General features: G+C 37.9%; 3 protein-coding genes across 3 annotated transcripts; 2 read left to right on the top strand and 1 right to left on the bottom strand.

Moving 5' to 3' along the window:
• The first annotated feature begins 43 nt into the window (after positions 1 to 43).
• On the top strand, positions 44 to 10327 carry LOC145498663 (WD repeat-containing protein 82-like). Its single transcript, XM_081478583.1, has 9 exons — positions 44 to 283; positions 500 to 597; positions 1869 to 1935; positions 2967 to 3066; positions 3470 to 3586; positions 4421 to 4576; positions 6745 to 6814; positions 7232 to 7374; positions 8682 to 10327. Exons 1-9 carry the CDS (start codon positions 123 to 125, stop codon positions 8742 to 8744), a joined length of 975 nt encoding a protein of 324 aa, XP_081334709.1. The 5' UTR covers positions 44 to 122; the 3' UTR covers positions 8745 to 10327.
• Positions 10328 to 10666: 339 nt separating this feature from the next.
• On the bottom strand, positions 10667 to 14885 carry LOC145498665 (dnaJ homolog subfamily B member 9-like). The gene is made up of 3 exons (XM_081478584.1): positions 14574 to 14885; positions 12889 to 13278; positions 10667 to 11960 (listed from the first exon to the last, which is right to left on the bottom strand). Exons 1-3 carry the CDS (start codon positions 14788 to 14790, stop codon positions 11890 to 11892), a joined length of 678 nt encoding a protein of 225 aa, XP_081334710.1. The 5' UTR covers positions 14791 to 14885; the 3' UTR covers positions 10667 to 11889.
• A 129-nt stretch (positions 14886 to 15014) lies between these two features.
• On the top strand, positions 15015 to 27977 carry LOC145498659 (protein cereblon-like). Its single transcript, XM_081478578.1, has 12 exons — positions 15015 to 15139; positions 16263 to 16342; positions 17389 to 17529; positions 18102 to 18163; positions 19676 to 19834; positions 20072 to 20249; positions 20754 to 20807; positions 21631 to 21715; positions 22226 to 22341; positions 22970 to 23031; positions 24211 to 24342; positions 25356 to 27977. Exons 1-12 carry the CDS (start codon positions 15031 to 15033, stop codon positions 25570 to 25572), a joined length of 1395 nt encoding a protein of 464 aa, XP_081334704.1. The 5' UTR covers positions 15015 to 15030; the 3' UTR covers positions 25573 to 27977.
• The last annotated feature ends 4 nt before the right edge of the window (positions 27978 to 27981 follow it).

Below are 27981 nucleotides of genomic sequence, written 5' to 3'. Positions count from 1 at the left end.
AGTAAATTTGTATCACGTGGAACACCTCGTGGAACCAGTTGTTATAGACGTCATGTAATCACCATGAAAAGACCCTAGAGCTGTACCACATTGCAAATGGCGGCCTTTATCTTCTGACAGAAATGAAACTTGTCGACAGTACCATTCGAAGTTTTCGAGTAGCGAAAGTATTTCGAGAAAACAGTGATCGGATTAATCATATAGACTTCTCACCAAATGGAGAGACTCTTATCACGAGCAGTGATGATGATTCAATTGTAATTTACGATTGCCAGGAAGGAAAGTAAGCTAGAAAAGATCAACAACTTCAGCTTAAGCTTATATAACTTAAGTGAACTTATATTTAAGCCTTTCTGAAAGGTTATAGCTCACATGGAAGGAAAAAACACCTTCCTTGTTTAGTTTTTCCGGAAGTTCCTTGATTGAACAAAAGAGAAATTCGAGTCCTCCAAAAAGTTAATGCTGATCTTGTTTTTGAACTCTTTTGTCAATTTCACAGACCAAAAAGAACCCTTTACAGCAAGAAATATGGCGTCGCTCAAATCCAGTATACACATGCAACAAACACAGTGATTCATACATCGACAAAGATTGATGGTAAGCCATAAAGATTTAGCAGAAATGCTTAACATCAGCTTGCTCGCAGGAGCTATAGGTAATGTCAATAATAATGCAATAGGACATAATCATAGTCTAAGATTGGAAGATGTTTGTAAGCTGCAGGGGTTTAAAGTTGATTTCGCTCCATGGTTATATCACTCCAAGTCAGTTCACTCCAACTAATAGTTAGATCTCTCCACACAAGTAACCGAGCTTCGCTTGACAGTGGATGAAAGAGCAAGGAATAATCTACCAGTATATGCATGTTGGAGCAAACTGACCTAGAGCAGCTTGGAGCAATCTAGCCATGGAGCAGAGTGACTGCTGCAGGCCATTCCACTTTATACCCTGCTCCTTGCAGAAAGTCAAACTTTACCCCCCTCCCTGCAGAAAGTCAAACCTTACCCTCTGATGTCCAAGCCCCTTCCAGACTAATGCAATTTTTTGTTTCCCCTCACCTCCAAGAAAAGCTATTTTTCTTCCAAATTCCCTCGCGTTTTGTCAGAAGATCAAACAATATTAACAGAGCAGCCCCCGCAGAAATGGCTTTCTGAAGACCCTGCAGAAAATCTTGTAGATGTATAGGAACAATGAAATTTTAAAGTGAGTTGAAACTTTTACAACAAAAGATGCAGATTTTGTTTCACATGGTGGGACCCAGGGAAAGCATGTTTGTTAGAAAAAGAGCAACCATAAACAGGCTAACCTGGGAGCTATTCAGGCTAACCTAAGTCATATTCAGGCTAATGGGAGCACCATTTAGGTGTAAAAGTAGTCTCCATGCTGTGAATGACATACACTGATCCTGTACAACCCTGTTGTATATTAATTTAATATATCCTCCTAGAAAATATCCATGCCCTTCCCACAGAAGGTTTGATTTTCCCCCTTCTCCCCATCCACTCACCTTGCAACAAATTTAAGTCACCATTGTTGTTTCTTTTGTGGATATTTCATGAAAGCAAATCATAGAATCCTTTAGGATCCTTATGGAACCTACCAGCAATAAAATGTTAGACAAGATACAAGACATAGTTTAGGATCCTTATTAATACGATCTTTTTCCTATAAAATTTACATTTGTAAGATCCTAAAAGATCCCACAAATTCCTGGACAATTCTGTAGATTCTAGACAGGAGGATATGTTGTGCTTTTAAATTTGGCTCTGATCTAGAATTATTTTGTGCTCATTTTGGAAAGAATCCCTTTAAGATCATACAAAGCATTTTTTTTCTAATTAGTGCAAACTTTCCTCTCTTTGCAATAGACACCATTCGTTATCTCTCTCTCCATGACAACAAGTATCTCAGATATTTTACTGGTCACACAAAGAGGTGAGGTTCTGAATTTAGATTTTTTTTCCTTGTAATATATACATTGAAGTCTCCAGACTTGTTGGTATTCAGAAGTCTGGAAAATCAGGAACACTAAAGATGATTTCTGTGGAACATTCCAGCAATAATGGCAAAAATTAAGTTATCAAAAAAACCTCATGGCATGGTAATACTTTGAAAGCAGTTAAGAAGAGCTTAAGCTCTCAAGCCATCCCTGCGAGAGAAAACTGAACTTGAAGTTATCCGTACTTCAATTAAAACAGACGTTTCACAATAGTTAAAAACATAATAACACACGCTTTAAGCATTCTTACGAGGTTTGACATTAACTTTCTCGCGAATGCTTGAGAATCTAATTGCGGGGTCAGTTCAAAAAATGAACTAAAGTGAGTTGTTTTAAATAGTATTCCAAAAGTTACTGTGCTATGAGTAGATTTTTAAAAGAAAGTGAAGAATGATCATCGCATCGAAAGAAGAAGCCTGAAAAAAATCAGGGCTGCAACAGGATTCCATTGAAGCCCTGATTTTTTGCAGGCTTCTTCTTTCCAGTTGCTTACATTGGAAAATTTACTGCGATGATCATTCTTAACTTTCATCTACAACCGCAGTTCAAATATGAATTATTTCATATATACTTCACATCAGTAGATTTTTAGTTGATAATTTTTGTACTTATTGCTCGAACTTTGAGTGGAATTAGGATGATGAAGATGAGTGAGTGATTGTTGTAAAGTTAACCATATAGTGCATATAGGTAAAGTCTGCATGCAAGCCACGTGGCCCATCAGGCCGGAGCTTATCCCAGTTTCTGTAGCTTGAAGCGACTAGGAGTATTTCTACTCCCCCCTGGATGGGATGCTAGTCCATCGCAGGGTTACCCCCAGCATTAAGTTCGCCGGTACCCATTTATACACCTGGGTGGAGAGAGGCACTGTGAGAGTAAAGTGTCTTGCCCAAGTGCATATATTGTGTTATAATTTCAAGATACTTTCAATATGCACTTGCTTACCTGAGCTTTGCATTTTTTGTAGAGTGATGACTCTTCACATGTCACCTATGGATGATACTTTTGTATCAGGATCATTGGACAGGACTCTAAGGTTATGGGACTTGAGATCCCCAAACTGTCAGGTACAGACTTAATTGCTGAACAAAGATATAGAACTACATGTGGACACTATTTATACGTGGCTATAGGATAATACCTGAGACTTTCTTATGAAAAGCCTTGATGCAAATGAGGTTCCTGTTCAAACTCGGGTAAAGAATAGTTGTGGCCTTAGTGAGGTTGATCGTAGTGTGATTTCCTTGGGTTCTCTCAGTTTTTGAATCCTATTTTTGTTAGTCATTAAGGCTGTGCATTGGTCAGATTTGTTTTGCAATCAACATTGTCCCCTATGGCTGTACATTTATGTAGTCATTTGTTAAATCATACCATGCATTAGAGATGGTTACTACATGTTTGGAGCCATGTGTCTGTCTTTAATCACCAAGAGATATATTATGCTGATTTACTTTCGCTTTTTTTATCAAGGGATTGATGCACGTGAATGGGAGACCTGTTGCGGCTTTTGATCCTGAGGGTCTCATATTTGCTGCTGGTGTGGACTCTGAAATGGTGAAACTATATGATTTGAGGTCATTTGATAAGGTAATCACTTATTTAGTACATATGTCAGTACTAGTACACTATGTGATATAAATTATGGTTTATGTATTGTTTGAAATTGAAGGATGGTAAACTTGGTTTTACAATTGATGTCCGTAGTCGATGACACATTCTTGGTCATAACCTTAACTCTTCTTCCATCTCTGTGGAAAAACATAGATGGGTTTGTGTTTGTATATGTTGTGGTTCGATTTTTACCTCTTCTAAAAATTTTTCAAAAATTAATAGTCCTTTTCTTTACTTTCTTTCTTGGGAGGGTGGTTTAAAAGAATCACAAACAATAAGAAGTCAAGAATTCTTGATTTTTACCCTTCTACTTCATATAATAAATAATAATTCTCCTTCACACCACTCACCCCTACTCAGTCCCTAACCCTATCCTTAGCCCCCCTCCCAACATTTATCGTAGTACTCCTATTTTACAACAAGCCTATTTTTGTTCCACCTAGATTCGAAAACCCAATCTCTGACCCTGTATTCCACCTTCATCTCCACTAGGCCATGAAAACCAGTCACTGTAAATTTCCTCAAGATTACATTTGTTGGCCTAGTACGTTTTGAAAACTGGGCCGACAAAATTTAAACCAGAAGCAAGAATTGAACCTTAAAATGTACATTGGAGTGTTTTCTTAACACACACACACTTCTGTTCAGGAACTACGGAATATGCTGGGGAAAACACTCCAAAACCAAGTTTGTGGAAGCAACTTTAAAATTAAAAGAAATGTAAAGTACAGCTGACAATCTTAATAATATTTTTGTTTTAATCTATTATTTCAAGGCTTACACTATACTGAAAATGTCAACTCTTTTCAGGGCCCATTTTCCACATTCCACATTCAAAATGATCCCAACATTGAGTGGACAAGTGTGAAGTTCAGTTCAGATGGTAAAATGATCCTCTTGGCTACAAACGGAGGAGTCATTCATTTGATTGATGCATTTCAGGGAACACAGCTTCATACATTTACAGTGAGTACAAATGTTGCAGTGAGGGAGATATTATTTATGCTTACAGGGTTGTTAAAGGTAGCTGGCTGCTGACCAAAGTTACCATCTACTTCATGATCTTGGACAGCTACTCTGCAGGTTATTCATACTCTTCAAAGGAGATGGCAAAACCAGCCATCTGTTCCAGCATTTAAGACATACATATACATGCATACTTCGAAAAGTTTGCCTACTTCAAAAGTTTGCATCAGCCCTAAGCCTTGTTTCTGTTGGTTGAAAATGTAAAATGAAGATGAAGGAATTAAAATAAAATGGTTCACTATCAAAAACACAAAGGATGGTCTAAATAAGTTAGCTTTGACTTTCAACTGCTAGTGGCCCATTTGTTCCAGTAATGGTAATAATCTACCTCTGACTGAAATTAATCAGTTGCTAAATGCTTCGAGAAGGTGAGAAGCAGCTCTAAAGGCAGCTGTAAACTAATTCTACTCAGATAGAGTGTAAATTGAACATCAAGAAAAAGAAAACCAACATACTAGTGTTTCATTTTCAAAATGGTGGCGATTTAGATTTCACATTTGTCATCCTTTTGTGTCAAGTAAAAAAGTAAGAGTTAAAAAAGGTAAGTATTTCAGCCGATGCATCAGTAGTAGGTCGGCCGCTGTGTTGGTAGCGTGTCATTGGTGTGTCCATAGTATGTCAGTTGATGCGTCAATGATATCAGATTCTTTACCTTTGCCAAATTCTTTTTAACTGTAACTGTTTAAGAGCTTTAGCCCTGCCAACTGGTAGTTGGTGATGTAACTACAGTAATTTTAAACTTGGAAAATATTATTTTCCAAATGTTAGTGGTGGAACTATTTCACTCCATCACTCCTTCACTCCATCACTCCTTCACTCCATCACTCCTTCGCTCCTTCGCTCCTTCCCTCCTTCACTCCTTCACTTCCCGTTAGACATTTGGAAACCTGGGGGGACTCTCACATGAAAAGGCAAGGGATACTCATCGGAAAATGTGAATTTAACTCCTAAGGGAGATTAATGGGGATGTTGCTCAAGCTTCATTAGACCCCTAAAAGAGACCACTTAAAATGGAAGAGGTTCGATCACTAGCCACTGTTCAAGAAAGGATCCCATGCACACTTGTAGACCCGACTCATCTACTCAAGAGATCAGCAGAAATCAAGCCTGAAAATGTTTCTTTTGTTACTATTTCCTCAAGTGCACCCAAAGGAGACTTTGATAGCTAAAAATGGTGACATTTCGTCATCAACACCCTACGTAAGACCAGAATCCTTGATTTTTACCTGACACGACAAGCATCCCCCACCTTTTCATATAGGAGTCCCCCCGGGTTTTGAACATCAGCTGTCTAAGGCCGTTTTACAGTAGCTTGCAGTGTGTCAAGTTAGTTATTTTTGAGAGGTAGAAGGTATAATGATTTTTTCATTGTAAGGAAAATACTTATGATTCTTCCTTAGTGATTTGATTCAGGGAAAGTGTTTGTGGTTTTTCCTTCTCAAATAAACCTACGTGATATTTTGAGTTCAAAAGCAATTGATATAAACAAATAATTAAAGGCTCGAGATGATTTTTTTAACACAAGAAACACAAACACAAACGCTACCTTTCGGTAACTGGTTTCTTGACAGAAAAAGAAAAACAATGAAGAAAAGGGAAAATAATGTAGTCACCACTAGGATTTGAACTCTCAATGTCCCGCATGGCGAGCCAGCACTTATCACACTGCGCTAACTGTGCATCAGTTACCGAAAGGCTAAAATATTGATTATTTATTTACATACCGCAGGCTTAAGTGTTTCATTCAGTCTATACCTCACTTTTGACCAAACAAAATGATCTTGCTATTTTTGACTACAGCACTGTGAAGACATGTACAGATACACGCAATGTAAAACATGTAGGCAGGTCTGAGTAACAAACAATTTTTTTGACGTTGAACTTTTTCATTTTGCAAATATCACAACACACCCCTGAATGGAAAAGGCTTTATGGGCTTGTTCAAAAGCTAGACTGCCCTCAAATCACAAGTAGTTCCTTAATGAGCAATGCCTCATAACACCCTTTCATAATTTATTTTCCAAGTTCAGTGGCTTGCAGCCACTTTGATTACTTCCTGATACCTGTATCAAGTGTGTCTGTTAAATATCTATTTTTACATTTGGTAGGGTCATTCTGTGACAAGATCAACTCCAGTTGAAGTTTGTTTCTCTCCTGATGCTCAGTATGTCATCTCAGGTACATATTTGACTGCATACTGCAATTTTCCAAATTGTACATTCAGCAGTTCCAGAAAATATTCATACTTCCCCCACAGAAAGGATTGGAATTCCTGAGGGGTGGGGGGGGTTTCTGTAAGACCAAAAAATTTAGAGAAATGTATGAAGCTTAATTGAAATTTCCAGTGGGGTGGAGGGTCTTAGAAAAAACCCCTTCCGTTCTTTATACAGCCCTTTAGGAATATGATCTCTTCTCTACATTTCTGCTGCAAACTTTAGAGTTTTTGGGTTTGTTTCTTCATACAATTAATTACTTTTCATTTTAAAACAAATCATTTACCTAGTGCATGGCAGTTAGTAAAAGAAATTAACAGTCATTTTGGAAGGGTAAAATTTTAAGTTCCAGATACTGAAAATACAAACCTTTTTTCAACAGGCTCTCAAGATGGGCGTGTCCATGTGTGGGGTTCAGACAGTGGTCAGAAGCTGACTGTGCTAGAGGGAAATCACCCTGGACCTATTCAGTGTGTTGGGTTTAATCCTAAGTACATGATGTTAGCTAGTGCTTGTACTAATATGGTAAGTTGAAGTTAACTTTCATTTTCCTTTGTTTCAGACAAGGAAAAAGAAAAATCAGTGGAAAGTAGTTCATTGACATATTGATAATGCCATAAAATCCTGCATTAAAGCCCCCCATGGTTATAAGCCCATTCATTTTGCGTTTCTTTGTAAACATCAAAATTTTTAATCGAAAGTCACAGGGTAATAGGGTTATAATAGGGTAATAGCTCTAAGTGTAACGATCAATGTTAGATTAAATTTGTTTCTCAGATACATTTTATCTCACTGTTCTGAAACATTTTTTTATTCCGCTTATATGCCCCCTGGATATAAGTTCCCTGTTTATAAGCCCACCCAAAACCTGTTATAAAGTCATATAAGCCCAGGGCTTTAACTTGGGATTTTACGGTATTAGCCCCGGACTTTGCAGCTGTTATTTTGGTCATAAAAATAAAAATAAAAAATCATCATGCAAGGCATCTCCCCACCAATGACTGCTTAAACTCAAACCATGTTCCTTGCCTTTCGTTTTGTCTGCAGCACCTTCGGCACTTGTCACCAAAATAGTTACATCAACTGTTTGGCAAAATGTTGCTAGATTGCTTCAATAAACTTGGATGCCTTATGTACATAGATTTTGTTTGCAAAATTGATTTTCATATTCAAGCATGTTTTATTTGAGTAAAACTTTCTATTTCAATGCCTGGACTGGTGACTACATCAAATAATAAGACCCATTTGACATTGTAGGTGCTAGGGTCGTGATACATCACCACTTTTGATTGGTGTAGTGAGTACTCAGTGATGCTCTGCATGACTGGCTCAAGGCTATAGTATTGAAACCATGGTGTCCAAAAATGTGGAAAAGAATACGTTTTGCATTTATACAGCCATTGGGCAGGTGTATAACAACCCAAATAACAGCTGCAAAGGAACTATAACATATAGATGGTGGCAGTAAACTGTTATGGCAACTTTGTAAAATGCAGGGGGGGAGGGGGTGGTCTGCAATAGACTAGTATCCCCAATAGGGTGAGTTGTTAAGACCAGGATGTGATTTGGTGGTTTTTGTCATTTTGAGTCAAGTGCAGACTTACAGTACAATGTTTGGCCAAATGCTGCAGTTTATAAAAAGAGTATTTTTTTTTTATATGTAAACTCAATAAAACAGCCATTCAGTGCACATAAAACAGAATTCCTGTTCATTTGGTCATTCTTCAGTGAACCCTGATGAAAAATGCAGTGCATTTGTGTGAAAATCCACTCTTTTAAAGTATGTTTTTGCTCAGACATGTAGTGATGTTGTGACTGATAATTTATTGTAGGCATTCTGGTTACCTAACTTGGAAGAGCTGGATGAAGCAAGCAAAAGATCATTGCCAAGTTAACAACAAACAGCCTAGAGCTGTTGAGTGTTAATCAATGCAAGACCACATGGCCGAATGCAAAGTTTCCCACAAGCTCTCAGTCAAAAAGCTTATGTTTAAACCCCTCCTTGCTGTGGCTCTTGCAAGTAGAGGAGGCTATAAAAATGTTGTACATAACATATTTCGCTGGATCCATGGTTTTATAGACTTCAATAAATACTTGGGATGCTGTAAATTTATGTTGTTTTTATTGTTAAAGTGCCTTCATTTCACAGTTTTGACTTTGCAAAACTGTTACTTAAAGTAACCTGTGATCAAGCATCTGTTTGCCTTCCCTGGGTTTCAATACAGGTTATTTCTGTTATAAAAGATGATGGGCCCACGGGGTGTTAAAACCATTGGAACTAACAATCTGTGTAATCAATTCAGCTGCCTCAATGCACAATGTGATGCAGCTGTATTTGCAGGTTATAACTTTGCATAATTTCTCTCATTTTGTGATATTTTGGGCTGTATTTTTGGGCTTAGAAAATGCCCAAGTCTGTGCAGTATGTCAGAACCCCATCACAACCAACCATAACTGCTTCCATACTTGAACAACTGTCACATTCTATATGGTTTGTAGAATGGTGCACAGTAAACTAGTTTTTAGCTCTTAAGGGGTTTATGTAATTTCATGTCATCAATCAGGTGAACTGTTGAAGCTGTGACAAGTGACTGAGTCCAGGAAGTACTCCCTTCCACTAGCTATGTGTCTTGTACCAAGTGGTAGAGTTGATAAGCTGTTTCAGTATGAAAATGGGTCATAGATGGTGCCATTTAGGTCTGAAACTGGGTGTGGATTTCCCTTCTGGTTAAAACTTGAGTATGGTTTCCATTTGAACAATTGGAGCATATTTAAACAAATTCGATACATTGACATATGGTGAAATATCTTCTGTTATGACACCAAAGATAGGTGATGATGATGCATTTGTTACCCTTCATAACTTTTCACACAAAGCTTCCTTGTTTGCTGGGAGGAACTTACCGAAGCTGTATCCGTCAAAGTAATTCCAAGGATATTTTCAAATTTTGCTGGTCATTTTACTTGGGACAAAACCAAACATCAAAACATAAAATGCAAATGTTAAAAATTAAGAAATAGAAAACATGTTCTGTGTTTCTGTCAAGTTATAAAAACACGAGTTGAAGTTTGGCAAAATGAGAAATGCTGTGGGAAAAGCTGACAGGCCAAACTTGCTTGAGTGTTTCAATCTATAACTTGATAGAAACACAGAGAACATGTTTTCTATTTCTTTCAGAAAAGTCTGCGACAAAAAAGAAAGCAGATTCCCTTTCTTGCACCATAGTTACATCAACAGCTCATGCTAGTTCTGTTTCTATCAAGTTTTAGTATAAATCTATTAAGATTCCATCATAAATGGCATTCTCTGATTGGCTATGTTACTCATATATAGTCACTTGCATAGAAGCAAGCGCTTGTTAACAAATTAAAGGCCGCTTTTGTGCATTTTTGAAGTGTCTGTGAAGAGGATTTAGATGAAGTTTGGAACGACTAGTAGATTTATACTAAAACAATTAGATTATTCTCCCTTGATTTCTATGCGTGATAGTTGACTACTATGGTGCGATAGCAATCTCAAGTTCATAATCTAATTGTTAAACAGAGTAACAATTTTAAACCAATCAAAGTGCTTAGTTTCTTTGGACAATTTTCTTACTAAGAAATATAACATATTACTTGCTTGAGATGTATAATGTGCATCATCTCAATGATGGAAGAAAGAAGTTCTTGAATTGAAAAATATGTTCGAAATATATGACAGGACATTTTGTGTATTTCTGGACATTTTTATGTCACGATAATCCCAAGTTACATGTACCTGAAAGTAATGGTGTAGGATTTCATGTTCATTGTACAAATCTAATTAAAACAAGAGTGTAAGAAAAACGTTTATTCCATGTACAAGTATGTACAAACTAGTTCAATAGTACTTTACAATTAAATGGTAAATACAATGCTCTATTGTGCATAAACACTAATTACTAATAACTGGGAGGTCAAGCATCACGCTTTACTTGCTACAGATTCTGGTTACTTTTGCTGCTAATGATGATATTGAAAGAGGAATTAAAAACAAACCTGAAATTACTAACTTTCAACTATCAATAACAGATGGCAAAAGCAGGATATATTTTTCCCATTCATGAAACAAAACAAACCGGATGCTTAATCTCTCAAATATAATAATTTAAGATTACCCCTCATTGAGTGCTAAGGTTAGTTGAGAGTCAGTACATACAAGTGTGCACATTTTTTCCTTACAAAAATAAATCTAATCCTTCAGTCCTAGAGCGAAGGAAATTTGCTTGTAACTGCCAGCAGTTCCCTTAACACCAATCCAACAAGGCACCCTCATCAAAGTAAAATAGTTAAATTACTTGTACGATTGCAACAGTTTTCAGTTCTCAGAAATAGTCTGCAGGCTTGGACTTAACAGAATTTTGACTAGCTGTTAAAAACTGCATCAAAAGAGAGATTTACATGATAAATTCAAGTCTTCCTGGTAGATTGAAGCAGAAGTAGTCCTTTGTAGCTACTATAATTTCCTGTTCTTAACTCAGCTTTATCTTTTGTATGAAGTCAGAAACATTCCACCCCTACTTCTTCAATGAGTGAATGACTTATCTCTGGTGACAAATTTCTGTTTTCATATAGTAAGCCATTGCCAAGTTGCCTTTTTCCTTGGTTTCCAAACTAGTTCTTTTGCAAACTTTTTCTACCGCATGAAAATGAGTTTGATTTGCATGAACATTTCACTTTCACACAAAAGCAGAAGAGAACTCAAAAACAGGGTATTGTGACTGGAGTTTCATATACCATAACACTTAATCTAATAATGTGTCTTAGTCCATCAAATTCAGTTATGTCTGTACTATAGATGAATTTTAAGGTGACAGTAGTTTTAAATTAATCAGAATAGCAACAGAACTTACAAACATTTCATTTAAAGTTGTCTATTGTATTTGAACAGCACTCATATGAGCTATCTCAACTAGCAATAACACTAGCCAATCCAATTTGATCATGATAAACCTATAATGCCTCTTTTAATTTAACCCTGAAGCAACCCTAATCATTACTAAGTACTGAACAATACCCCTATGAACAATCTGTAAATGTTGTAACCATGTTGCCCACTTTCCTTGTGACAGTTCGGCAACTTCTGCCTCCTGAAAATTAAAAGACAAATTGATTAAGAATGAGCACATTGATCCATAGGAAAGGTTGATATTGTACCAACTCTTGGGTATATTTAGTGATAAAATAAAGTCTGCCCCAGACCAGTGGCACAGAACCAGAGTTTATCCTGTTTTCTGTAGCATGAAGAAACTAGGAGCAAGCAACTCTCCCTTGGATGGGATACTAGTTCATCACAGAGTTACCCCATGCATTAAATTTGACAATGGTGGAGACAGGCACTCTTGTGTTAAGTGTCCTGTCCAAGAACACAACACAATGACCCCAGCCAGGACCTGAACCTGGACCACTCCATCCAGACTCGTGGGGCCTGTTTCTTGAAAGCCCCAGAAACTTTTCGGGCCTGCAAAGCCATTTTTAGATAATCTGTATCTAAAAACAGAGAGGTGTACACGCCTGAGACTCCTTGTATGAAGAGAACCTCTGTCCATATTAACATGAACAAAACAGCTCCATAATCATAAGGTTTGAGATTTTGCTACTGCTTTCCGGGTGCAAAAACGTTTCAGGACCTTCCTGAAACGGGCCCCAGTGCACAAACTGTTATGCCACTGCACCTTCACGTGTTTAATCAAGACTGTCACATTAAATTTGGACATGACTGTTGGTAGGATAGGTGAGACACAACTTGAATTGAATTCCCATCCTCCACTTGTCGTGAGTGTAAAAGCAATCTGAAGATTTCCACTTGCTGACTTTGATGCTTATTGCTTTACCCATATTACACATGTCAAGTGTTAATTACTACTATTCGATTGGAAATTCAAGGGCCACAGGTTTGTCAGTCGTAAGACTGTTGTGTGTTACCCTCGTTAAACAAAGTTAATTTATTTTATTTATTTATTTATTTATTTATTTATTTATTTATTAAGGTACACATTTTTTTTTTTATTTACTTACTTGTTTGGCGAAACTCTTCATGTCTGACATTTCTGTGAACCCTGTCTCCTCTGTCACTTGAATATAAATCTTCCCTTTGTCTGCTATTATGGAAGTTTTCCTCACCAAAGAATGAGTCTCCAAAACCGCCAAATTTAAATCCACCAAAAAAATCATCCTCCTCTTCATCCTCATCGTCATCACCAAAGAAATCATCAAATCCACCTCCAAATGAAAACTTAAAACCATTTCCTTGTCCACTTCCAAAACCAAAGTCAAAATCTTTAAACAAGTCATCAAAGCTTTTAAAACTTCCACCCTGACGGAAGTTGAAGCCATTATCATTCATTCCTTCAGAACCAAACTGATCATAATCACGCCGCTTGTTCTCATCTGATAGTACTTCATATGCTGAAAGTATAAGAGTAATAATACTTATCATGTGTACAGCTGTACCTTGCTATTTCAAACTCTCCAGGGAAATGAAAAATAGCTCGAAATAGCAGGAGTTTGAAATAGCCAATAGTAGATGACTGAAGGGCAAATCCAAGGTTGGTTTTAAATTCAAAATGACAGGGAATTCAAAATAACTGACTTTGAATAATGACCTACAGGGATATAATAAATGAGCAGGATCTTCTTACAAGGAAGGAAACAGGGACCTGAAATCCAGACTTTTTCAACGTAATTTTCAACTTTCCAGTACTGAGACTCCGATTTGTAGAGCCTAAAAGTACATGTCCTAAAGCTCTGATGTCTGTATATTTTTCTCCTCAAGGTAAAAACACTTTATCTACATGTAGTATATCAAACTTAAGTTTCACTATAGCGCATAGTCCTTATAAGTCTGATGGTGATTTACCTTTTAAATTTTAAGACTAATATAGACTTGTTATAGAAACAAATATTTAATACATGGGCTCGAGATTTCAAGTCGCAATAACTGTTCTTATGTCTGGTCCCAATTGCGAAGAATGTACTCAGTTTTTGGGTTGTAACATCACATGGACATGTACTATGTAATTGAGATATATTACATACACTGAAAGGACACTGAGAAAGTGACAAATCTGACAATTTTGCCGAGAAACAGTGACCCAGTTTATTGTAAACAAAGCTGCAATTCCTTGGTTTACTATCATGCCAGTCTTAAACCATTTTAATTTGTTAAGAGTAGAAAATAGCATGCTCAATTAAGCAATATGAACCCAAAGACTGGCAATCCACACTAGAATTGACAAGCAAAATGGGAAATGTACCAGAGATTGTTGTGCAATCCACAAGCACGCTGTAATGTAAACAAAACTGCAATTAAAAGGAATTACAAGTTTCAACGCATGAGGAACCTTCAAAAGGCATCTTTTCTAAGAAAAAAAGGAAGCAGTTTCGTTTCCCTGATAAATGTCAAAAAGAAAGGATGACACTTAATCAAATCAATGTCAATTTCCATGGAAGTCATGGAAAAGACACGGGTTCAAATTTTGAGAAGACTGAATTTTCCAAATTCACAATCCGTTTACAACAAAATATCATTGCTCGTTTTCAATAGTTCAAAATGAAGAAACAGCAAGAAAATTAATGACCGACTACTCGTACTGTACATTCCTGCTCAATATTTTTGTTTTTCTCTCTCTTGCTAGAGATCGAGGTGAAAGGATATTAAACGCAACTTCAAGAGTGTAATAGACGTCTCAATATCTACCTACCTTCAGCAATTTCGCGGAATTTTGCCTCTGCATCTTTAGCCTTATTTTTATCGGGATGATATTTCACAGCAAGCTTTCTAAACGCTTTTTTGATCTGTCTGTCGTTGGCATCTCTCGGTACTCCCAAAATCTTGTAATAGTCCTTGGCAAGTGCCAAATCGATAACAAGAATGCTGAATGCTGCCGTAACTAGTAGAATAAGATTGTCGCAATTCATTGTCCTTCAATCTTCAAGTAAGCAAGCCAACAATCAATGACTGAACAATGTCCAAGCTTAAACACAGACCAAAGGCAGTTCTGCTGAGATTAATTTCCAAGCGAACGTGTAGTTTGATAGAAGACTCCTTTAGGCTTGAGTATACGAAGCGTTACGTGATTGGTCAATTTGTAGGGATGACGTTGACTTCCGCCTTTATCTCCCACAAGCCTTTGCTGTCGATTCACAACCAAAACAAACATGGCGGACGAGTCTTCAGATGAAGAGCTAAACGTTCAAAATGGCTACGATGGTGAACTGGAACTTTACCTTGGCGGCAATTCTGGATCAGATACCAGTGATTCTGCAGGTAATTTTATTGTGTGAGGGAAATGGCTGAAGGAAGCAACGAGGAATTAGATAAATTATTGTTTGGTTGGCTGCAAATTTCAATGATGATTTTCAGCGTGCATCTTACGCCAAAAATACGATTTTTGACACCTGTATTCCATTAAGTGGAGAACTTTCAGCTAAAGGTTCTAAGGTACATGTGAAGAAATGTATATTTATATATCGATCACTCCTGGAAGTGAAAGGATTGATCCAGATCCACATTTGTTTTCTGAACCGGCATTCAGACAAGATGGATGAAATTATTAATCAATGATAATAATCTTTGGTGAGGATGCCGAGTTCACTAAGAGCTAGTGATTTATAGAAGGCTATTGATGAAAACAATTACTTAAATGATAAAAGTTTCAAACAATTAGATGTAGATGCTAGTATAATGGTAGTCAGGGGTGGACTAGCATCCCATTCAAGAAGAAAAGCTATAATCCAGTTCTTCACAAGTGAATATAAGAAGATCATTTTTTTGAACTGCGAAGAAAGATATGAAGACATGATTGATCATTGCAGTTATCCACACAATTTAAACAGTTGTGAAATTAAAGCCTGAAAAAAAAACAATCAGGACTGAATGTGATTCAAACCCATGAACTGTGGGATCCAGTGCAGTGCTCTACCATCATCATCAATCGTCGTCGTTGTCGTCGTCGTCATCATCATCATAATAATAATAATTACAATATTTACAGAGGATATCACCAAGCTAACACTAAGTTAATTAGGGTGGTCCTCTATCTACAGTACTACAATTTACTATGTGGAATTGAAAACTGAAGCTTAAAAATTTTAATTTTTTCTCTCGCTTCCATCTGAGCTATCAAGCCATCTGCGAGCTGGTCACTTTGCGAGCACTGCACCGGTATCACCAAGGTCATGGGTTTGAATCCTGTTCAGGCCTGAATTTTTTTCAGGCTTTAATTTCACAACTGCTTAAGTTGTGTGTATAAGTGCAATGATCAATCATGTCTTCAAATCCAGTTCTTTATTACTACATACACTGGATAACAACAAATTTAAGCTACCTTACATTTTAGCTAGAATTTTATTTCATCCCACCCCCTAAATTTTCTTTCTTTTTCTTTTAGCTGAAATTGTTCAGGAGAGTGATGACAGTGACGGTCATGAAATAGTGAATTTTGACCAGTCCCTTCCCACAAGACACCAGGTAAGAAATGCGCTAAAGTGTAAAGGTCCAGTAATAAGCCCTGTGAAGACAAGAATAATCCTCCGCGCAAAATTTAAACTGTGGTAACCTCTGATGATACTGTAAAATTCCAAAAGTAACAACTCTCATTACTTTTAGAATTGTCAGCCTTAAGGGCTCGCCATTCTTGGGAAGTTGTTACTTTAGGGGAGCGGAAAATATTATTAAATATAGAGTTGGTGCAACTGAGTTCTTTCTACAAAATGAAAGATGGAAATTCATAGAAACAGTTTTTAAAGATAAGATGAAATTCTTTGTTACACTTTAAATCTATGTCGCCATCACATGGGCGGGTTGTCATGTCTAGACCATTTTGTAGGTAGTCTGCAAGAAAGCTTGTCAGATATTGTTAACTGTCTCTACTTCATGACGCATTACTATGTTAGTCAACAATATCTCACTTCACTAATCAAGTTTTCAGTTTTAATTTGAAGGAAAGTTCCTGTTAGTACAATCCTGTTGTGTGATGAAAATTCTATGATATGGATTTTGTTTTAACACAGCTCAAAATAGATAAAACAATTTGATAGTTTGGGATATGCACCTTAAATGTGGGATATGCACCAAAATGTCTGATAATTAACACTTGCTACCCTTAGAATTATCTTATCATTGGAAATTTACAATATTATATTATTACGATGAGTTTTAGAATACCGCAGTTTTATCATGGCTACTGATGGTAGCTCCAATCTCATTAGTGTGACATATACATGTACAGGGCTGTCAATAAGAGCTGTAACCCATGCATGACACCTACTATGGCTGAGTATGCATGATGGGCTTTTGATGGTATGGATGTACTGCCCCGTTGTTGATACAATTCACCCATAAAGTAACAAGTTTGTGATAACTGTGAAGATCAAGGGTACAGGTGGATAAAAATGTATTTAACAGCCCTGCATGTTTATGATCATTAAACCAAGAGGTTGTTTATGGAACCTAAAACTACAGTACATAATATTTCTTTTGAGTGAAAGAAAGATCCTACTTTATTGTATTTACAGTATCTTGGCGAAGAAATGGATGAGTTCAGTGGACGCACATTTCATGAACCTGGTACACACATCACCCTTCCATTGTTGATGTTACCTGGTTTAGTTTTGGTTCCTGGACAAACACTTCCTCTGCATTTGTTCCAGCCACAGGTAATTAGATGTATGGTATTATACACTAATATGTTACATTTAGAAAGCTCCAGGTTCCGACCTCTTGCATTTCTGGTTGAGTGTGTTCACAATTTCTTGCATTTTACTTGAGAGCATGATAATTAACGTCACAGCCAATGGAAAATCCAGCACTCGTTCCATCAAGGCTTTTTAAAACACGGCAATCAATAGTATTGTAAATTCCTGATACTGGAAATAGAAAGACAAAAAAAGACAGGAACAGTGATAGATAAATAGATAAGTCATTTTCTTCTTTTTCATCAATTCGGTGTTCTTTGAAATATCCATATCCCTCTACATAACGTTTTTGGCCAGATGCCCCACCCCCCAAATCCTGTTGGAATTTCCAATTTAGCTTCATATAATTTTTCTAAAAAAGTTTTGCATTTTAGAACCCTTCAACTGCTTGGAATAACTTGCAGTGGTCAGGGTTAGTTTCATTTCCTTGGTGGTTTTAAGATACCTTGATTCAAAGTCACTTTTAACAAGGTGTCATTAATTCCTTGGGTGCATTGTCACTAACTAGTTTTTTTACTGTTCCTTAACTACAGTCAGTGGCAATGATGAAAAATATCATAGAAAAAGACCGGACATTTGGCTTGGTGAATGCAAGGTAAGAGACTTGAGAATCGTTTTCTTAAGACTTTGGGCAGTAGCATTTTCTGCAGCATTTGGGGCCAGGCACTTTGAGTACAACAACGTCCTCTGAATGGGATGCTAACCCTCAATCTCAGATGGAAATGTTCAGACACCAATCTTGTTGTCCGTTTCTCCCAACTTACAATGTTGAAAATCTGGTATTTTTTTTCTTTAAATTGAAAAAAAAAACACAGCATCCAGCTGAAGTGTCCCTGACCCTGTGTTTACACTTGAGCGTTTACCAAGGTAAACACTTAGTGACTAAACCTTGCTAAAATAGTACAGTGTTTTTACTGCCTCAAATAACCAAGTTAAACCTGTCATCAGTCACGATCAGATCAAATTGGCAGCAAATTCTAAAATCTATGCATAAAATGCCCACATTCAAAAGAAAAACTGTGGCTCTTGTAGTCCTTGCGTCTTATTTTCTTGTTCTTGAACAGCAAACTCAGGACACAAGATTTTTGCGGCACTTACTTTTGCAGCACCTGAAGAAATTGAGGCGAAAGCAATTGATTTTGCAATTGAATTGTTCTTCGAAAGACCAGGCATGTTAAATGTGCACAGTCATGGCCAAGAAAACAATTCTGGTTTGAAACCCTTTTGCGTTGAAATTTTGTTGAAGAATTGTGGAAAGAGAACTTCAGAATATCTGGATGTATATTCAAATATATTGTCCAAGTGGTTTGTCCAGATTTGGCAAAGAACGGTTGTAAAATGTCTTTGTTTTTTGTCTGACTCATGCGTAGATAAAAAACAATCGTTGTTGAAAACGTGGTCGCGAAAATGTGATCAAATGAGACTGACCAGGGGATGTGGAATACTATCCAGCAGAAAGCAGATAATTTATATCATTCATCTCGACCTTGGTTTCCAACGTAAACCATGTCTGATCACAGGGCAAATCAAACTTTTGCCTTGGTTAACTTTCTCGGGCAGTGTTCACCATGGTAGCAGTTGGTGTTTACACACGAAAAATATTTACCTACTGGTAGGTAAGTAAACTCCAATACCTCGATAAAACGCTCAAGTCTAAAAATGGCATGACCCAACTACTTTTGTCTGGGATTGCTGATCCCAGCTTACCCCCACCCCCCTTCCCCAGCATATTGTCAGTTTTTTTTATTGCCAATTTGACAGTACTCACATGTCTCCTCAAGTGAAGAAAGTTACTGTGGAGTAAAGTGCCCTTCCCATTAGCAAGAGGCAACAACCTGGCCAGGGCTCAGACTATACCCTCGCAGTTTTTACACTGCGATACACTAAAATGCATTAGATTCCCTCATATCCATGATTAGCTGGCTAACAAGTACAGGTCCTTGAAATTCCCTTTCAATGACCCCAGCTTATGTAGCATATGTACAACTCACACAGGTGGCTTTTATCTGATTTGTATCAAAGTGGTATAAAGTGTCGTCTGATACACATTTTTGTCTTCTTAGAATGACCTTTACTTTTTTCATAATTTATTATCTTTTTTTTTCAGATATAGCAACTACCAGAGCCAGTTGTTAGCAGCCATTGGTACTACAGCAGAGATTTTCTCCATGAAGGAGGAATCAGATGGAGGAATTGTAACACTACGAATCAAAGCTACAGGCAGACAGAGATTTAGAATTAAAGAATTGCGTAGACAAGTTGATGGGTGGGTTGAAATACCTTACACATTTTTGATCCAATCAAAATTCCCCAAGCAATGGGTCTTTAACTTCAGTAGTTTATTCAACATTGCTGAAATTAAGGCCTAAAATAACTGTGGTTTGCTAGGACAAATGTGCATAATTCTTGAAGGTTATTTAAGTGTCATGTGCTAATGGACTTTAGGATTTACAGCAAGCATTTATCAGCATCAGTGTATTTCTTCACTCTTTTCTCCTTACAGTGTATTACAGGCCACAGTACATGTCTTACCAGAAATCAACCTACCCTCTCATCCTGAAGGTGCACTTTGGTCCTGTTATCATAAGTTTGGTTGCCAGGCAACCACTGCTGGCAGCCTCGAAAAACCGTACCAGGTTTCTTCAGGAAAAAACCGACTAGGGAAGACCAGATACCAAAAGGTGAGCTTCCACAATGAGGGTGAGGTGTCTGAAGAATTTGTGATGTCTATCAGATTCTTCTTAAGAATCCATATAGTTTAGAGTTGACCTCATCACAGTATCCTCACCACTTATTCTGACCCTTTTTCGCCATCTAAAATTTTGCCCTTTAAATGTTCCCCTTCCAACTCAAACCAAAACAGAAACATCGTTCAAACATTTTAGTATCTGAGAGTTGACAGATGCATAATCTCATTTCTGCAAAAAATTGGAAACTAAATGTAATGACCCCAAAACATAACAGGAGAGCTAGAAATATTCTACAGTAATGGCATAGACACCAAATGCTAAGAACAAGAATGGACTTGCTTAAAGCAGGAAGTTTTAAGCTGAGTGTTTAAAAAATGGTTGCTGAGGAAAGAAACTATGAAGCTACTGATGCCCAAGAGACCCTATAATAGTTACTTAAACTTGCTTTTATTCCTCAGGAAAACAAATAAGTGTAGAAATGTTTTATTTCTCTAGGTAGCCACCAGTCTAAGCTCATGGCCAGGATGGGTGTATCAACTGTACAATCCAGTAAGTTTGTAATCACCAGGTTATTGCTCTCAAAATTTTCATTCTTACAAAACATCCCAGTTTTAACAGTTTTTCTGTTTGTTTGGCCAAGTTAAGAATTCTTCAAGACAGTGGTCTTTAAGTGTTCTTATTTGTCATCATATTTTCTGATTCTATTTTCTAATCTGATGCTTTTGAGTCCTGGGATCAAAATAAAAGCTCTTCAGTTGTTACATTTGAGGATTTTACCTTGGGAGAATTTGGCTTCAAGTGATGCACATATTACTTGGCATGCAGCAGGGGTAGTTGGACCCAAGATGCTAGAGCATGAACTAATGACTGAGAGTGCAGTCAAACCTCTCTAATACAGATAGCAAACAGTCAGAGCTGTGTGTACATATTTTGCAGCTGTTTATATTATAGAGGTAGAGATTGTAAAAACTCTGGTTTCTCTGGATTGTCCATTGGCATTATGGAGGTGTATATAAGAAGAGGTTTGACTGTACATTATGACATTCTGTTTCTTGTTTGTATTTTCAAAAGTAACAAGGAAAAGGATACCAAAGATAAGGATATAGGGGGATTTAGAGGGATTTGTAGGATAACATGACTCTAGCAAGTTTTGCTTGTACATGTAAAGTTCTTTCAACAGCATCAACATTATTGTTATTATCTTGTCCATTTCTCCATCTTATGCATCAAGTTGCTCAGGAGAATTATCAAATACACTTATGTACCCTGCCCAACCTCTAGGATGGTTGGTGAAGACCACACCTTTTTTTGGTTTAATTACTTTCTCTAAGATGTCTTCATTCAGATGTTCTCCTCGACAAATACTTTTCAGTATGTACTGATGGAATTGATCAAGAAGGAGTTAAAAAGTTGGAGTGAAACTCTGAGGATTGACAATGTTCCTAAAGCACCAACAGGTTAGTGTGGGTCCCAGTCATGTACAGTAAAATCAGGCAGGGAGACATTCATGTACAGAAAATGACACTCGTGAGATATTCACACATCATAGGGATGTTGTATAGCAACATGGTAACAAGACAGTGATGTGACCAATTTTGTTAAGCTCTTTTTATGTGGGTACTTTGCAACTGACAAACATACTGTACATTACAGCTGTAACTTATTTAGATTCACCTTTGTATTATAGGAGCTTAGCCATGGTATTTTGAGTTATTTTTACCATGTGCTAAATTACTTTTAAATTGAAGGAAACCTGAAAATAGTAGTTTACTGAGAAAGAAAAACACCAAAGAGGTAATAATAAACCATAAAGGAACAAGAATGGTTAAGGATGAAGAAGACTAACACAGATTACAAATGACAAACTTGAAAAATGTGGGTTAAACTTTTCACGATCCACAAATCGTCATGTAGCTCTTTTATCTACTGGTCTAGTGGAGGATGCGATATATGGTGTTTTTTTGTAGATTTCTCATTTTGGGTAGCAGCCAACATGCCTTTGGATGACAGCCTAAGACTTCAAATACTAAGCATCAACTGTGCTACTGAGAGATTGCGAAAGGAGCTTGAAATTGTGCGAAAGGTAATTTAATACATGGTATCTTTACAAACCTGTAAATCTCCTGTTTCTTGTCAAGAATGTTTTTTTTTCTGAACTTAATGTACCACTGTGTAACATACGCATTCATTTTGTTTAACTGAGTTTTTTTTTTTATTTTCACCCTGTTTGTATTGAAGTACAATCTCCATTTACACAAAAATATCCTCGGATATTTGTCTTTGGATATTATCTGTTCCTCAAAGCTCACTGTCTTTGCTCTGGAAAAACTGTTTGTTTCTCGGAACATCTTTTTTAAAGTCAAATGTGTTTATTGTGTTTATTGTCCTTCAGATATTTTTTGCAATAGGTGGGTTCTCATAAGTTGGGTAATATCACTCACATATTCTCCAGTTTTAGCTGGGGTATATTCAGTCACATGATGCTTTTAGACCAATCTCATGCAAACAAAAATATGTTATGGGTTATAACTTTGGATATTCTGTTTTTTTGGAATCCTTGTGTAACTTTTAAGTATTGTTAAAACAAACGGTGAATACCACCATCTGATGATTTACAGCATGGTTTTACTCCTTTCAAATCCTTGCACCAAGTATCAGACAGTATTCAGTTTTATAACGCCTGTTACAGTTTTTTTTTGTCTTGATTTCAGTGTACCGTCTTGTGTTGCCGCGGTTGTGACACCAAGATCGTTGATAAAAATGATTTGTTCAGGTAAGATTCCATTTCTTGAACGGGACTAATTCTGAATTTTTACTCTCTTTTTCTTTCCTTTAACAATTTTATATGTAGTATCCAGGTCTTGTTGAAAAACTTACTACGGTTTTCCTTTCTCTCGTTTTTCAAGCGTTTTTTTTTTTACTGCTAATTTCATGTTATAGCTCAGTTTTTTTATTGTACAAAAAAAAAACAGAGAGAAATGTTAAATACATGTTATAACTGTTGAATCTGGATGGCTTATCTGGGGTAAGAGAGCATGAAGGGTGAGATAGTTAATCCCTCTTATAGACCTTGTTGCTATGGTGATTCCTCTCAAGTTATTTTTAGACATTGTACTCGGTTCTTTCGCGGACACTGTTAGCACGCGCGTTGCGTGGATGTCTTCGTGATGGATGAGAATGCGTCTAAAAGCGAAAAATCCAGGTCGCAGAATTGACAGCTATTTCCCGCTATTTCCAACCCCTCCTGGGGATTTTTAGTCTTCATCTTCTCTTGTCTGGCGTTGTCAGAATAATATGGACGTCTGACTGCACGAATTCTAAGTTTATATTCTATGATATCTATTTACTAGTTATTGTCAACCTCGGGGTAAGTTTTTCGTCTAAAATTGGAAAACTCAGGGAATTTAAGTGTCATACACTTTTTCCAAGCATGCCCTTCAAAGAGAGGAAACAAATTCAAATAAACAGCTCCAGTTAATGGCAGAGTGGAAGCCTAGAAACTGTCCCCGGATTACGAGACTGGGGAAGGCAAGCGCACTAAGCAACTCAGGTCTCGTCCACACTACATCGGAGGAATTTTAAAACGTAGCAATCACCAGTCATTTTGGATTTGTGTTTGAGGAAAACTTGGTCAGGGAAGTTACATGATTATGGTGACGCCATTATTTTCTAAAACTTCCGTTTTCAAAATGTTTTCCGTCCACACTAGAACTCAAAGCCGGCGTTTTCAAATTCCTCCGTTTTGAAAAACGTTTTCGAAAAGCTCCGTTTTCGTGACGGATTAGTGTGGACGGTAGGCCTAACCGTAGAAATGAAGCTGCGTTTTCAAATTTCTCTGGCGTAGTGTGACCTCTGCCTCGACTCCCTGTATTCTCATGCTCATAGCCGGCGTTGAAAGAAAATTAAAGCATTCGGTAGGGAGAATTACTATTTCGTTCATGTTCCTCTTCAGCATGTCATTGGATGGTCCGTTAGGTGCATACGTGAATCCTCATGGCTGGGTTCACGAAGCACTCACTTTTTATCGAGCCACTGGCATCAAACTGAGAGGCAAACCCACAGCAGAGAACAGCTGGTTCCCTGGGTAAGTAAATACATGTAGTACCAAGAGATTATCATGGTACTTACCTTGATAATCTCTTGGTAATACGCAATCATCTGGCCTAGCTTCGACGTCTTCTCTAGTCTTAGCCAATACTTCTCAATGCGACGTTTAAAATCGAAGTTTGATTTTCCCTTGTTAATACTTGATTGTCTTAAATACCTTGTTTCTCAGAAACAAGGCTTACTGAACCTTTACTGAACCTTTAAAACGAATGCATTCTCTGGTTGCAACAGCCAATATATTGTATGTTCTCGAATGGCTCGCTAGGGTTTCGGGATGGAGGGGGAAATTAAAACGGTCCTGCAGGTTAGCGATTTGATAAAACTGTGTTTGTGATGTCAAATTTTTAGCGACTCTACTAAAACAGTTATATGCCCCTGTTTTGTCTGTCACGGGTCGGATTAAGTTGTCTTCTTAAGGACAAGGAGAGCTTTCAAGTTTCTTGTGATCTTTGCCCTCTTGCTGCCGTCGACGAGCGGAACGCGCACCAGACAAAGAACCTTTGCTGCTCAGTGCGATTATCTCGTGAGAGAGTTTGCTAAGGTTACCTCATGATTCAAAGTGATAAGATGACTCCGTACGGGGGGGGGAGGGGAACAACTCCCATATAAAAAGGTCGGGGGTGCTCGTCGTACCTTTTAGGGGTTAAAAAGCGGTTTTGGTACCTCTTAGGGGTGAAAAACATTTCAAGCCACGCCCACAAAACAGGACCTTGGTACCTTTTAGGGTTCTTTTCAAAATTTCCGACGAGCACCCCCGTCCTTTTTGTATGGGAGTTCGTCCCCGGTGGACTCTGTTGGACTGTTCGGCCAATCTCGTCCCCAGACGCCGCGATCCTTTTCGTTAGCACCAAGAAGCGCGCGGGTTCTGGGAACGAGATTTAGAGCCGTTACGCATGTCAGTTTCTATTATCATCCCCTCAGCTGCCTACTATGAGGTATATGACAAGCAAAAAATAGAGTCCCGCGCTAAATTTGTTCCATTTTGATAAGGTACGCTTGGACGATAGCAGAATGTGCGCAGTGTTCTGACCACCTTGGATGGCGTTTTACTGCCGTTAAGAGAGGTCTTTCTCCAAGTAAGTTTTGGGGGCTGACGCGGGCGGCGCTCAGACCCACCTTGCGCTACGATGAAGAGGATAATACTGTGGAGACACACACAAGGACGTCATCTACTTCGTCTACTTCTTCTGCTCCATCATCACCGTAATGCGCGCCCAGTGATATGGAAAGTGGTCTACGGCGGATTAACACTGCCTGGAACACTGCGGGAACATGCAACTAAGAGGGCAAAGTCATTCTGCCCTTGGATGGAAGTAATGAATATGTCAACTTCGTTGCCACAATTTCCTGCTTGAACTACAATCTCAGCACGACTCCTTTAGCAGAGTTTGTTGACAACGTCATGTACAGTTTCACGATAGTCTTTGTGGACAGAGATATCAATAAAATCGGATGGCAAAAGATGTACAGAGGGCAAGTGAAAATAGTCTGTTCACAGACGTTCTATTTCGTCTTGAGTTCGTCGAGATCGCAAGCAAAAGTATCAATCGCAGGGGATTTGAAAAAGCTCGAGCGCAAGGGATGACCCTGGGGAAGGACAAAAACAAATAACTCGCGGCAAAACATAACGTCTGTGGACAGACTAAAGTTAAGAGCAATTGCGAATTAAAGTTGGCATGGTATCACCGCTGGAAGACACAATATTTTTCGACTCCTGGACAGATAAGGCTCGTGTTAATGAATAATGTAAAATATCAGAGGTAACTCAGTACCATCATGAGAGAAGAACAAATCAGTTTAGTGAAAGGTCACAAAGAAAACTGAGTAATTGTATGTTTTGCATTTCCTATTACTTTCTCCGCTATCTTCTTGACTGGATCCCTGACTTCATTGGATTATGGTTACGTATCAGCAGATATACGAGGATTTCAGGGTTCTTAGTTGCACTTGTGAATGGTGTAACACATGTAAGGTAACTCGCGACGCATGTACAGCGGTTTCATTGTATCGTAGACTACTGGCAGTCTGTTTTTCTCTCGAAATGAAGCGGGGATTCTGAGGCGAGACATCATTGTTTCATACTAGAGGAGATTGGGACGAGAAGAAGGTGCGGCACTCGCGAGAAGAAAAACAACCAACCCCTTTTTCTAGTCTCAACCCCTTTTCGTCCATATCGCCTTTATGCGTTCGTGTTCACGGATAAATACCCGTCTAACCCTTTAGAGAAAAGACCGGCTGTCAGCAGTCTAATTGTATCATTTCCGGTAGCATTGGTGTCCCTTTCTGGCACGTAAGTCGATAGAGAGGGGGCCTTGGCTGTGGTCGGGTTCTGTCCTTTAACGAGACAGTTTACTCTCATGATAGCGGTAAACTGTTTGTGTAACCTGACAAATGCGCTACAGGTCAATACGAAAGCAGTCCGATCTTCCAGGACATGGACCACCCGGGATGGACCAGTAATCCAACTTGATGTTCTTGTGAATATAAGGTATATTTGTTCTTAACTAAGGAAACACTTAGTTATATAGTTGGGTTAGGTTTTTGCAAGGAAGGCAAGTGATCAGAGTATTTTACTGTGGCCGTAGTCATCTTAGTTTTACTTCATCAAGGCCAAGATGAATCCTAAATGTCTAAGTGTTTTTATAAAGTCCTAAATGTCTAACCTTTTTTTAAAAAAAGTGTCAAACCCACAGAGAATTAACCGATCGGCCGATTATTGTTCGTGTGCAATACGGGTGTAAAATTGCAAATAAAAATTTGCGTGTCCATATGATGTAAATTAGTATTATAAGTCGATAATAAAAAGAAGATATTAACATCACGACTGTGTTCTTGTCTTTGTTTTTGTTTGCAAGCTTGTTTGTAGGCTTGTTTGTCTGTTTGTTTCTATTTACGTGTTCGCCTCTGTGTGACCCATCAAAGCACCTCTTTTATGCTTCAAGCAGTTGTTTTTTACCTAGTTCAGTTGTCACTTAACTATTCTCTTATTTCATATTTTACCAGTCATATATTATATGATTATTGTTGTGAGGGTTCATCATTACGCTGGATGATTTGACAGAATAAAAGAGTTTTTACTTCAGCTTCTAATCAATAATTCCGTCACCTGCATGGGGAAGAAAGCAGCAAACAGTTCCAATAAGAACGAGTGGGTTGGTGTTGAACTTGACAACTGAGCCAACGGAAATGCAAGAAAGTTTAACGTTGCAGTGATACCATTTAGAGTGTCCTACGTCACTGAAACAAGTTTTAAACACCACCAACAAGTAAGATGATTTCCGTCTGATCGCTGGAGTTGGGTAATTCGATGGTTCATCGTATTTTATCCTACGAAATCTTCTTCTGATTCATATGAAAAGCAAATGTAATGGCAAACAAATTGAATAATCTCTTCTCCTTGAAGAACGGTTTTCGTTTCACTGTCCAAGATTACGTGTTCATTATTTGTTATGCGTTTGTCGAGCTTCCCATGGGTACATCAGTCAAACAAGGAGCTCTAACCAGCTAAATATTGAACCCGGGGGGGGAGGGACTCCCATATGGAATGGACGGGGATGCTCGTCGTCTCGCTTAGGGGTGTAAATTTCGGATTTTGGTCTCGCTTAGGGTGTTCTGG

Source organism: Orbicella franksi, chromosome 9 (assembly GCF_964199315.1).
Source record: "Orbicella franksi chromosome 9, jaOrbFran1.1, whole genome shotgun sequence".
Taxonomy (NCBI): Eukaryota; Metazoa; Cnidaria; class Anthozoa; order Scleractinia; family Merulinidae; genus Orbicella; species Orbicella franksi.
Note: the sequence above shows the minus strand (reverse complement) of the source record. Positions and strands in the feature narration are given on the sequence as shown.